This window comes from Pteropus medius, unplaced genomic scaffold (assembly GCF_902729225.1).
Source record: "Pteropus medius unplaced genomic scaffold, Ma_sr-lr_union100, whole genome shotgun sequence".
NCBI lineage: Eukaryota > Metazoa > Chordata > Mammalia > Chiroptera > Pteropodidae > Pteropus > Pteropus medius.
This window is the reverse complement of record NW_024352787.1, coordinates 740013-753042: the sequence shown is the minus strand read 5'-3', so window position 1 is coordinate 753042 and position 13030 is coordinate 740013. Positions and strand designations below refer to the sequence as shown.

Sequence of the window (13030 nt, the reverse complement as noted above, 5' to 3'; positions counted from 1 at the left end):
ACATAGCCTCGCTAAGGACACATCGACTCTGTCGCAGTGTGACAATAACGCAGTCCGCAAACACAATTTCAGAACCACCTTTTTAAAAGCAAAGCAAAATTGAATGACAGCACATAATAGTGTTTTTATCATATTTTAAAAAAGCAACTCGGTAGCTTTAAAAAGCTTTTTTGTGGTCTTTTAAAAGTTATTTCATAACTGACATTTGTTAAAGTCAGAATAACATCATGCTAGTTACTTCATTTTATCCTAATAATAGGTAGTATGATACAGTGACTTAGATGAGGAGTTTGGAGTGTAGTTCCTATTTTTTTCCCACTTCTAACCTCAAGAAAAAGCCCTCGGTTTTCTGCACTTCATTTTCCTGATCTATATACACAATGTCCTCCTCTCTGGAGTGTTAAGAAAATTACCTATACAGGAAGTGTTAATTTGTTTTGCTCCTTGGAGAAAGACATTATATGATGTTTTATTATATTGCCATCTTTCTTTGTAATCTAGATCAATACTGTAACATCTTTGCATCACTATACATATTTCTTCTAATACATACCATTTCATAATTTAATATCTCAAATTGTATGTCAACCTACATTTATATTAGTACTAAATTATTTTACAGCCACGTACAGAAGATATCAGTTTATACTTAAATTATGATTTTTCAAGTTCTTTCCTTTTCTTAAACATTTCTTTCAGACATTGGCTTTTGTGCTTTTTATTAAAGCAAGTAGAATAATATTAGCAGTACGGTCAACTCTTGATTATCTTTCATGATTCTAGCTGATAATATACATCTTTATACTATTGACTTTACACTTATATAGCATTTGCTATGTGCCAGGCACTGTTTTACGAGCTTTACAAATGTTAATGAATTTAATACTCATCAAAACCCTTTGAAGTAGATACTGTTACTACCCCCATTCTACAGATGAAGAAACTGAGGTATAAAGAGATCAAATAACTTGCCCAAGATCACACAGCTAATATGTGGCCAAACTGGATTCAGCGACCAGCACCCTGACTTCGGCTCATTTTCTTAACCCTTGTGCTGTGCTGCTGCCTCTGTCTGTGTAGGAAGCTTCGGAAATCTCAGCCTCCCTCACTGAGTAGTCCTAATGGCTCAATCAGTGGCTCGACTCATTGACTCCCATCCAGATGCCTTCCTGGTTCTCCTGTTTGCTGTGTGACTGAAGACAAGTTGTTTAGCCTTTCTCTACCTCCATTTGCTTATCTGCAAAAAGGGTTTAATAATGTACATACTTCATAGGGCTGTTGAGGGATTAAATGAGGTCATACGTGTAAACTTCATGAATTATGGCTGGTACATAGCAAGTACGCAATCAATTACTTCCCTTCTAGAGTCGAAAAAGAGTTATAATTAAATGGGACCATTATTAATTACCACCCCACCCAAAAATGTAAGCCTTCTATAAATAATCAAAAGTTGACTGTGACTCTACTGTCCCACCATCCTCTCTGTCTGCAGCCACCCAGCAGTAACCTTGTGTTGTAATTCATGCAGGTTATGGCTACTCAGATGCAGATGTTCTTCACCAGTCTTTACTTGAAGCCAACATTGCCACTGAGGTGTGCCTTACAGCTCTGGACACTCTCTCTCTGTTTACGCTGGCATTTAAGGTTCGTATTAAACAACTCGTGATAGAGCTTTACCCTTTCAATTCTTCCTACTTATTTAGCTGAACCAGCAAGAACTTCTTGTGTTGTATTATTACTCCAGCAACTGTTTTGCCCCTGTAAGGAAACCATTAATCTTTAAACTTCCTTAATGAAACTACTGCAGTTAATGACTGAATTTTCTGAAACATTATAAAACTTAACTGGTCAGCATGTGCCACATGTGTGCAAATGGTGGAAACAGCCTCTGGAAATGGTTAACTCTTGGCTAGAAGAAAGCATTTACTTGGGGAACAAGCCTCTGCTTTGCCCTTGAGGACGATAAATATGGCAACCTCATCAGGCATTTCTGCCTCTGCTGTCTTTAAACATGTTCAAATGTGGTAGCAATTGAAATGATAGATTTATCCTTAAGTTCAGAACAGTAGTTGTGACACTGTCTTCTATTCTCTGCCTGAGCCCCAGCTTGTAAACGAGCAGGAAACCTTGGAGCTGCAAGACAGGCTTGGACCTGGCATGATGATTGGGGGTAATGGCACCTGTGGCACAGTGTGGTCTGGGAGCACCATGAGAATAGTGACAGCTTCTCTGTATTCATATTAAGCCACCTCCAGTTCTTGCCTGGACCCCTTTAAATGGCTTCCTTCATATTACAGAAGAGTATTGGTCAAGGGTTCCTGGATCTCCGATGTTTGCCACCAAATTGGTTCTGACTCTTGAGAGAGAGAAGCAACATCTGATAAACTGATTGTAACCTTTATTAGCTGAATATCTTTGGGAAGATTACTTCATGTCTCCAGACCTAAAATTTCTCATTAGTAAGACTGGGAGAATAGGATCTGCCTCACAGGACTGCTGGGGGTTTAAAGTGGATGGCTCTACCACTTTGCTGACATGGACCAGCTCTGGTACACTTGGGGGACAGCTGTGTGTACCGAATACCATGGGCTTAAGTACCAGTTTCACCATTAGCCAGATTGTAAACCTTGGATAGGTCTACTTGACAGCTCTAAGCCCTGATTTTCTTACCAAGAACGTGACGATTATGCCTACTTTGTAATGGGTTGATATGAAGTATCCAAAAATATCTCCCCTGTGTCTGGCACATAGTTGTAACTGTTGAGTTGAGCAATAATGTTCACACCTGTGTTCACACCTTTCTGGTCCTATGATAAAGGGTCTGATTCCTAAGAACCACAGGAAAGGTAGAGCTTTAGAGCTGACATGACCCCTGTCAAAGTTTATATGGCTGTGTGCAAAAATTTTTAATATTTAAAGCTCAGCACCACCACCATCCCCCATTTAAAAGTGGGAAAATAGGCAGATGCGACAGCATCAGTGGATGTCATGCCAAGCCATAGTTGTCTGGCCTAGAGTCACAGGTCCATGAGACTCACTGGCACAGCAGTCACTGGGATCTGCCTTTGTAAATACTTACTCAACTGAGACATCAATTGGAGCATATCAGAAAATGTAGTTATTACATTGAGTTAGCTGACAATTATTTGTGGAAAAATTATCTTTCATAGTTATGACCCTATGGTTACTGAGTCTCTTAATTGATCACATCTAAGAAGTTGCCAAAGGCAAGCAAGAAATCACATTCTTAGTGAGAGAAAAATGAAAAGATGTAAGCCCAGAATTCTTGTTGTTATTATTATATTAACTTAATTTCCTGAACGAAGTTTCCCCGTCCTCAGTAAAAATATATAGAGATAAAAAGATGGAAATGAAATACGCTCTATGGTTAACCTGTGGTTATTTCTAAGTGCAAAAGTGAAGAGTGATTTTTGTTTTGCTTTCATTTCCCCCTGTGGGCCTTTCTGAATGTTCAAAGCATTTTTATGTTCAGTGTCTGTGATTTTCTCATTAATGAGAAAGAGACAGAGATACACAAAGACAGACAGACAGACAGAAGAAAATTGATTGGAAAATGAAGGAAGGCAGCTGGTAAAAGAGTGTGTTCAGGATGAAAGGTCCTTTATCCTTTAAATGAGGGCTTCTTTTATCTTAGTATAAATGAGCTTTAATTCCATTCTTACAAGAAGGTTTTGGAATCAGAGCCCAAGAAGACTAAAACCTTGATAGAGAGTGAAAAAAGTAAAATTCAGCTCTAGTGTTAGGAACTTGGGGAGAGACCAATTCAGACAGCAGGACGGGGGGTCTTGGCAAGATTTATATGAACCATCCCTCCTAGATAGCTCCAGTGAAGAGCGCTGAGAAAATAAATCTCACGTTCAGATTCATCCAAACCTTAATCCAGCCATAATTAGGAAGGACTGTGGTTTCTGGGAAAAGTGGTGTTCACAGACAACAAACCATATGAGCAGTTCCCAAAATGCTGGAAACAGCCCTTTTTTTTGGTTGGTGAACAGCTGCTCATGGTTAAGAATTTTACATTCAGTTAATTAAGTCATGTTTTCTACTTATTAATTTGCTTCTTTTTCCCATGATGGAATTCAGTACTGCACCTCAGTATATCATGATATAAAGAGCACTGTGAATTCCAGGTGTCCTACCAGCTGTGAATTAATCTGTGAATCACTGGACTCAAAAAAACAAAACTTATCCCTTGGGTAAAAATTTTTCTCCAACAATAAGATGATGTAACTCTTGAAACTATAACTCCAGCCATAATTTACTATGTAACAGAATTATCTGAACATCAGTTATCTCAGTTTATTTGACTATATTGTAAGACTAGTTTGAGATACTGGCCTCTTCACGTTTTTTTGTTAGTCATTTTTGTCTACTTGTACAAAATGCACATGCATGCCCTCTCCCAAGCACACACCTTTGTTCAGACAGGCTTGACTGTATTGGAAGATGCAGCTCTTTAGTGTCACTCCAGTGTAGACACAATGGCTACATGCAGGCCTCTAGCTAGGTGACACCTCTATCCACTATGTATGATTAGGAGTCAATGAGAGCTTTAGCCATCCAAGCTTCCAAAGTGTTTAATTAGTACGAATTTTCTGTTGGTATAAAGAAATCTTGAAGAAGGATGGGAAGTAATTAATTGTCACCCGCTGTTTTATCAAGTAACATCTGTGGCATGTTAAAATCCTACTAGCTACCACTTATTGATCACAATGCGAGTTAGATGTTTTCTATACTTGACCTCAAGTCTTCACAGTAGCTGTGCAAGGTTCATTATAGGATCATTTGTTTTACAGATGAGAATGGTGAGATTCAGTTTACCTGCACAAATCCATGCACATAATAAATGATGCCTGAGCAAAGCCTATATGTTTTCTACCTTACCAAACTGATTATTCATAGCTTAATAGAGTGCCTGAGAAGCCTAGTGGGTAGAGACAAAGCCTAATTTTTAGAATACCTGTTTCATATACCTCACGTCCGTATTTTTTACCAGCTAATTAATTAGCTGACACCTGTAATAGCACTTCTTTGTTGGACTTAAGATGTCACAAACATTACCTCTGTATCACTTGCTGGTGTACAGTAAAAAGTAAACTGTGCAAAGTACTAAATTTATTGATAGGCTGTTTGTACTACAAGAGGATTCATGGCAGTGAATTGTAAGTTAGTACCTAGAAAACTTAACCTTTGAGCCTGAGAATTGTATGAAACCTATTAGAGGTATCGGCTGTGTCTCACTAACTACACTATCCTTGTGTGTTTCAAAGAACCAGCTCCTGGCTGACCATGGACATAATCCTCTCATGAAAAAAGTTTTTGATGTCTACCTGTGTTTTCTTCAAAAAAATCAGTCTGAAACAGCTTTAAAAAATGTCTTCACTGCCTTACGGTCATTAATTTATAAGGTAAGTTGTTTCATCAGGGAAGGTCGTAATTGATTGTGATACATTTACCTCTTTCCACCTGGAGTTGAAGGGAGCACTAACTTTCATGTGGTCATTTGCTTTCTCATGCTCAAACTAGTTCCCCTCGACATTCTACGAAGGGAGAGCTGACATGTGTGCTGCTCTGTGCTATGAGATTCTCAAGTGCTGTAACTCCAAGCTGAGCTCCATCAGAACCGAGGCCTCCCAGCTCCTCTACTTCCTAATGAGGAATAACTTCGACTACACTGGAAAGAAGTCCTTTGTCCGGACACATTTGCAAGTGCGTGTAGTTTAGCTTTCCAATACAAGTGTACTCTGTGAAATTCAGTTTCATCGGGAAAACTTTGAGTGTCACATTTATGAATTTACCTCTGCATAAGTACTGCAACATCTGGCCTTGAGTCGGAGTATTCGAAAGCACAGTGACTGATTTGGTTTACTTCATCTTTTACCTTGTAAACTTTAGGCCTAGGATGTGTTTCTGTTGGTAAATTGACATTTACATATTGAATCAATATTGGACTTAAATTCCATTGAGCCGAGATATATTAGAACCTATGTGACGATGCCTAATAGTAAAATAAACATCTTAGGTAAGACACACCTGCTGACACACCTGTCATCTCTCCAGAGTTAAAATGTCCCAAATTCTCTGCTCTGGGAACCATGCAAGATACTGAAAAGTTTTATATAAGTTTGTGCCCTCTCCATCTGTGTATTCATTCCTTTTTTAAAATGAATATTTATTACTCGCAAACCACATGCTAGGACCGATGGATCCAATCATGAACATGCCTGCCTCTCATGGAGTGTACATTATCCTGGAGGGTAGGCAGCCCCTGAAGCTCGTGTGATGCAGTGTGCCCAGTGCTGTAACAGAGGAACTTGAGTGCGCCAAGGAGGAGCTTCTGGCTGGGGGCCAAGGAAGCCTCCCTCTCGGAGGATGTGAAGAATGAAGAGGGCTTAGCAACCCGTGAGGAAGGATTCTGCTAGGGAACCGCAGAGGTCCTTATAGTGGAGTTGAGGATACGGGTGAGACCAAGTTGAAGGGAGGCATCATTGCCTATTTGGAGGGATTGTCTGCACTCCAGTGCTGAGAATGAATTGGGAGAATTAAGACCTTAGCTAAGGTGACCTGGAGGAAACCATGGTCAAATCCTGGACCAGACATGGGGACATTAGCGAAAAGAGGAGGTTGAGTCGACAACACTTCATAACTGGTTGTCCTTGAGTGCGGGGAAGGAAAAGAAGGGAATAAGGATGGCATCCACATTTTAGTTTGAGTAACTGGGTAAAGGAAGGGCTATTCATGGACCCCCCCAAAAAGGCAAATCTCCCATTGCATAATTAATGTGTATATGTTTTAACAAAACTGCAAAGGACAGTCCACTTATTGAATGTATAGTACATATAAGTTCAAAACAAAAACCAAGGAGGTAAATAATAAGTTCCCTTTTTATTAGAGAAAGTAATAAGTAAATAACTATCCAAGTGACATAGGCTTATCTGATTCTCATTCCTCTACATTCTCCTGATTAACATTTTACTGTGCAAACAAAATACGTAAGGGTAATATAATCACCTGGAATGATTCTTGGAAGGGCAGAGAGATGACTCAGACATTGTTTCCCTCATTAGTGTGATCCCTGCTCAGAACTTCCCCTTTGCCCTGTCCTCATGCACATCCTAACTGGAGATAGGAGCTGTGCCTGGGACATCATTTGCAGGTGAACTGATTTGCTCACATTTGTGTCCTTAAGGTCATTATTTCCGTCAGCCAGCTGATAGCAGATGTTGTCGGGATCGGGGGAACCAGATTCCAGCAGTCCTTGTCTATCATTAACAACTGTGCCAATAGCGACAGGCTCATCAAGGTAGGTGGCCTAGTCCCATTGTTCTTTCACCACCAAGACTCCGCCTCATCATCTAATATGTATGTGGACAGGCACAATGCAGCTGAAGGCCATGTGTTCTGCTTCCACCCCTGTCTTAGCACACCACCTTCTCCTCGGATGTGAAGGACTTGACCAAAAGGATACGCACGGTTCTGATGGCCACTGCCCAGATGAAGGAGCACGAGAATGACCCAGAGATGCTGGTGGACCTCCAGTACAGTCTGGCCAAGTCCTACGCCAGCACTCCGGAGCTCAGGAAGACGTGGCTGGACAGCATGGCCAGGATCCACGTGAAAAACGGGGATCTCTCTGAGGTAGCCTTGCAAGCCTCTCCTTCCAAGTTTTTGAGAAAACTAATTATATCTCATTCACTAAAAGAATCCAATTTTGAGAAAAATCGTCCAGTAATTAAAAGAAGCCAATTAAAAATATGTGATATTTTTAACAGTTTTCGGCTCAAGGTTACTTCATGGTCATTTAAGCATTTTAATAATTTACCATATCGCAAGGGGATATTTCTGTCACAAAAGAGCTCTTAGAAAACGTCCATGTTCAAAAAAAAAAAGAAAAGAAAACATCCATGTTCATACAGTTGCCTGCCAATTCAAGTACACTCAATTTCTGCATCAAAACTCTCTAGTTCTAAAATTCAGCTATTTTGTGATAAAATAAAATTTTCCTGTTATTAAAGTAATGACCAGGCATCTCTTTTCCCTTTTGAGATTGTCTATTTCCATCTGTGAGTGTGGTAGATATCAGAGGGCTCCCTCGTTTCCTGTACGGAGCCGCCATGTGTCAGTAAGCAGACAATGTGCCAGGGAATCGGGTGTGTGGGCTCCAGAGACAGACTGGATCCCAGACCCAACACTTACTAACTCCGTGACATCGAGCCAGTGTTTAACCCCTCTGTGCCTCGATGACATCATCAGTAAAACGGAAGTTGTTAAGGAAAACAATAGTCTATAAGACAGGTTCTGTGTTTCCATGAAAACTCTGTTTAGGGTTTGTGCCTGAGACATTTAGGTATGACCAATGGTATTAGCAAAGAAATATGTTTTTACTTTTAAACTTCTGTAATTAAATCAGTAAAGTTAAGTTCTACATCTGAAAGATTTGTGTAACTATTTTTACATATTGATTATTCAAGGAGTCTATTCTATTTGACCATAAATTTGACCATACGTTAGCCATAATAAAAACGAATTATATATTAGTAGTAATAGTAATTTTTCTTTCATTCTGGTAAGAACCAGGGGCTCAGGCATTAGAACCTTATAGTGGCTTCATTTCTAAGAGCTATCTTTGATTTTTATAAGACCATGAGAACTTGGTAAAAAAAAAAGTCTTTTTTTTTTCATTTAGAATTCTATGTTTGTAAAAGTTACTTCATCATTTTTAAGTCAAGAGAAAACTATATTCGCCCTTGAAATTTGAGCAGGTCTATGAGAACCTCAGAAGGCACACACCTTTTCTTCAAATGGTTACCTTTTCACTTTATGAGAAATGATCCAGAAATCTTAGATATAGTAAGAAAAGATGTTTTTATCTTTTACATTAAAATTTAATAACTAAATAGAAACGAGCCTTCACAAATTATGCTATTTGTCTCAATTCCTACTTTATTTCAAAATTCACTTTGTATGAATTCCACTTTTTTCAAAAGGTATAATGTCAGCTATTAGAAACACTAGTTGGTAATTTGAGATCTATTATAAGTGCATACAGTCATTAGATTTTTGTCTGTGAGGTCTTTTGGCATACTTTATAAATGGTGATTCTGAGACATGTATCTTTTATTATAGGCAGCAATGTGCTACGTCCACGTCACAGCCCTGGTGGCAGAATATCTCACACGAAAAGGTGAGAAATGATTCCTGTGTTCTGTGAAATAAACATAAAACTGTACAAAGCAGCAAAGACCAGACTTTTTGAGAAAGATTTGGAGTTGAGGGATTTGTGTTTGTGTGTGTGTGTTGTGTGTGTGTGTGTGTGTGTGTGTTGTTTTATTCTCTGGCATGACATTTGCTTGACTGGGTACGCATATCAGAAATGCCAATATCAAAAAGAAAAGTGGACGGCATGTTGTCATATAACCTCTTATAATGGCTCCATCTCACAAACACTAGTTAATGGGCTTTGCATCTGGGTGTCCCTCACAAGCCAATCTTGAGCTGAAAAGTTTTATTTTTCCTTAAGATAGTTCCCACTGCAACTGCTTACCAATCAAAAGACAGTTGTAACAGGAGATTGTCAGACAGCATTTTCTGGAAGCAGCCCAGTTGGCTTTATTGTGTGAGGAGGCAGCCTTGCTGGCTGGAAACCTTGCCCCCCAGTGGCAGGAGATGGCAAGGAGTGCATGCCACCTGTTTGCGCGTTCTGTGTTTGTCCCCAGATTAGCAGGCCATGCGTTCATTCACAGGTTCCTTTTGGTCAGACACCAGTTGCTCATTTCCATTTCAAAGTCAGCGCAGCCTCAAATGGTGGTGTTTGTTTCTGGAACACCAAGGTTCTTAGAAAAGCTGGTTGTGTGTGCATGTATACTGGAACACGGCAGTACCAGATCTGACTGAGGAGTATGTTTACAAAGTGAGAAATGGTAGAAAGTCACAGATGCCGAGACCAGGGGATTTCTTTATTTCTGGTACAGCTGGCTATTTGGAATGAAACTTAAGGGAGTCTAGGCTTGTCATACATCAGAGCCTGAAAAAGAAAGAAATTCAAGAAGGGCTCCATATTCTCTTGCTACCTGCACGTGTCCTGTTGAGACCTATTGTCAGGTAATACATTTCCTCATGTTTAGAAGCAGACATAGCCCTCCGGCGGGAGCCGACCCTCTTCCCCTACAGCCACAGCACCTGCCAGAGGAGGCGCCAGGGAGGTGAGCCTGAGGGTCGGTCTGGCCCCCAGGGCCCCAGCCGTCCCATCCACATGACACTCAGAGGTGTGGGGATTTTCCTTTTCGACCCTGCATGGATGGCCTTGGCTCTCCTTCCTCTCTTCTTTCTCTGGGCTCTGCGGTTCGATGGCAGTCTGTCCCTGTGGGCAAAGAGCGGCAAGCACTTTGGCCACCACTGTACTTGAGCCAGTGGAGCTGAGTTGTGTATCTTCGTGTACTCTGTAGCCTAAAAGTGGGTGATTGGCTTCCGTAATTTTGCTTTTTGTTCCACTAATATATCCTCAAGCTCCTAGATTAATGCTTTTCGTAAGGGAATCATTTGTCTCCATAAAACAAAAACAAGGCTAAACTAAGACAATGGCAGAGACACTAGACAACCCATGAATGGCTTGAAACCTTGACTAGTATGCAGCAGGAGAAGCTCTGACTTTAGGACCTACTTCTATAAAACTTGATTTCAAAATGCTCTGTGTTCTTTTTCCCAAACTATGGGAGGTCTCAAATGACTTCTGTTTTATTGTGAACAGCCTCTCAAAATAGAGTAATAAGACATTTCAGGTCCTTCTTCACTTGATTATCTTTGCCCAGCTTACATTGTCCAACTGACATGAAACTTTTCCCAGTGACTCTAAGACAAGTAGAGGCTCCAAAGGGGCCATGGTTGCTGTTACCGTATCCCAGGTATTTATTCCACCTCCATTCCCCCTTAGAGAAATGAGTGCCTAGGATCCTGAATAGTTATGCTCTCTGTGATCCTGCTCTCCAGTTGTGGAGAGGAAAGAAGGCCTCTCCTTATCCCAGACAGTCAATGTGGAACCAGCTAAGACAGCCTCTCGGCTGAAGTCTGTGGCTGTTGAGTTCTATCTTGTAGACTGCTTCATGAAGGAGAAGGACAAGATCTAATCTGAGTTCTGGCTTACCTCCAGCCAGAGTGGGTGAGATGACAGCTTGAAGGAAACAGAGTTATTTTTGAGTCATATATATTTCCTTAATTGGCTTTGGCTTCTTTATTTTTCTTGGTTTCTGAGTACAAATCAAATTATTGTTTATTTGTTGTTATTTTATAATTAATTTGATTCGATACCTATTTCAGTTCACTTACAGTTTATTTAAAGATTGTATACATTTTAATAAAGGTGGTTGAAAAATAAAAAGGAATGAGAAAAAGAAGCAAATTGAGGGCATTGAAGGTTAAATATTTGGAAGTGATTGAAGAAAACCACACGCCCCCAGACCTCACATGGGAATGCTGGCCTGAGACATAGGAGATTTCAAAATCGGTTATTTCATTCAACATAAAAACATACAGGGCAGGAAGAACCCTCGGGATTCATCCACTTCCAGCTTAGTAACTAACTCTCCCTTGCTGTCTCGATTCTAGGTATGTTTAGACAAGGATGCACGGCCTTCAGGGTGATTACCCCAAACATAGATGAGGAAGCCTCCATGATGGAGGACGTCGGGATGCAGGATGTCCATTTCAACGAGGTGAGTGTTGCAGCTTGCGTGAGTTTTCAGTGATTTGAATATCTCTGCAGCTGCTATTTACACACTTCGCTCTAACTAAAATAATTCTCCAGGCAAATGAAACAGAGCAGCAAAAACGTCTTGCATTCTTCCTTTCTAGGAATCCCTCCTTTACTCTGGAAAGAGAGTTAGAAGAGCTGGTTAGTAGCGAAGTGAGCCTGAGAGCTCAAACACTTAGGGTAAAAGGTCTGATATTTTGGCCATAAAGTTTCTCATTCTTTCCAGCAATTAATTTTTCCAGTTCATGGTTTTTATTGCCGTTTTAATCTGACTTTTAAATCAGTGTCTCCAACACCAGATGTCTCCCCAGGGCCCCCAGACACTCAAAGCCACGAGGGGCCAGACTGGCTTGGGGGAGGGGCAGCCTGCTCAAGCCGGTTACCGGGTGCATCCACTCATGTGCGGTAGCCCAGGTTTCGCCCACAAAACACCTGTCCCACCCCCAGAAGAGACCCAAAAGTTTGACATTAGATCATTGTGGCAATTCCTGCAAGATTCTTGATGAATAAGATCAACTTGCAGCCACTTATCTATAACTAGAGAGTTTTGAAATAAAGCTAGAAATTTGAACAAATGCCAGTTTTGTGCTTGCATTCCCTGAATTTCCTCTTCCATGAAGATAAAACTCTGCCAAGAGAGTTTTTCATGTGTGCCTGCCTCCCTCAACCTAGAGCAGAATGGAACAGTCAAGGGAAAGCTTTTTAATCTTGCCCATCTTTTAAGGAAAAATAAAATTGTCTGTTTCTTATTGAAAGAAAGAACAGAGAAAGGAATAAATATCTTCTGCTTCTATTATCCTTGTTTTTATGACATGGAGCCCTACAGTTAATATTATGGCTTTTCATCATGTTCTTGCCAGTAGGTAGGGCCTATGAACTAACATCCTCTGTGACATAAACTAGCTCATGAGTCAGCAGTTCTCAAAGTGTGGTCCTGGGACCCCTGGGGTCCCCAAGGCCCTTTCAGGAAGTCTCTGAGATCTTTTGCCAATTTAAAGAGGGTGTGAGGCTGGATTTTCTTTGTATACATTATCCAAACAAGACACAGGACGAATTGAATGGAGAAGCAAAGATGAGAATCCAGGTTTCTCCTATGAAGTCAGGTATTAAAGAGAGTTGCAAAACCATAAAACAATGCCACTCTTCTCCCTAAATGTGTTTTCGGGAAATGTTATTTTTATTAAAAATGTTATTTTTCTTAACATGCAATGGGTTTATTATTATTTAAATTAATGAATAAATGATTTTACTTTTTTTTCTGCT

At 40.3% G+C, this 13030-nt stretch overlaps 1 protein-coding gene across 11 annotated transcripts in view; it reads left to right on the top strand.

The window, feature by feature from the left end:
* DOCK9 (dedicator of cytokinesis 9) overlaps positions 1-13030 on the top strand; it is a 240087-nt gene that overhangs the window by 202715 nt on the left and 24342 nt on the right. For 6 of the 11 annotated variants that reach the window (XM_039849151.1, XM_039849144.1, XM_039849146.1 and 3 more), the window contains exons 39-46: positions 1529-1644; positions 5292-5429; positions 5548-5730; positions 7211-7324; positions 7444-7659; positions 9148-9205; positions 10146-10223; positions 11623-11729. In XM_039849151.1, coding sequence (XP_039705085.1) covers positions 1529-1644; positions 5292-5429; positions 5548-5730; positions 7211-7324; positions 7444-7659; positions 9148-9205; positions 10146-10223; positions 11623-11729 — 1010 coding nt within the window. The remainder of the gene's footprint in view (positions 1-1528; positions 1645-5291; positions 5430-5547; positions 5731-7210; positions 7325-7443; positions 7660-9147; positions 9206-10145; positions 10224-11622; positions 11730-13030) is intronic. The other 5 variants (XM_039849154.1, XM_039849150.1, XM_039849153.1 and 2 more) reach the window with 1 other exon arrangement.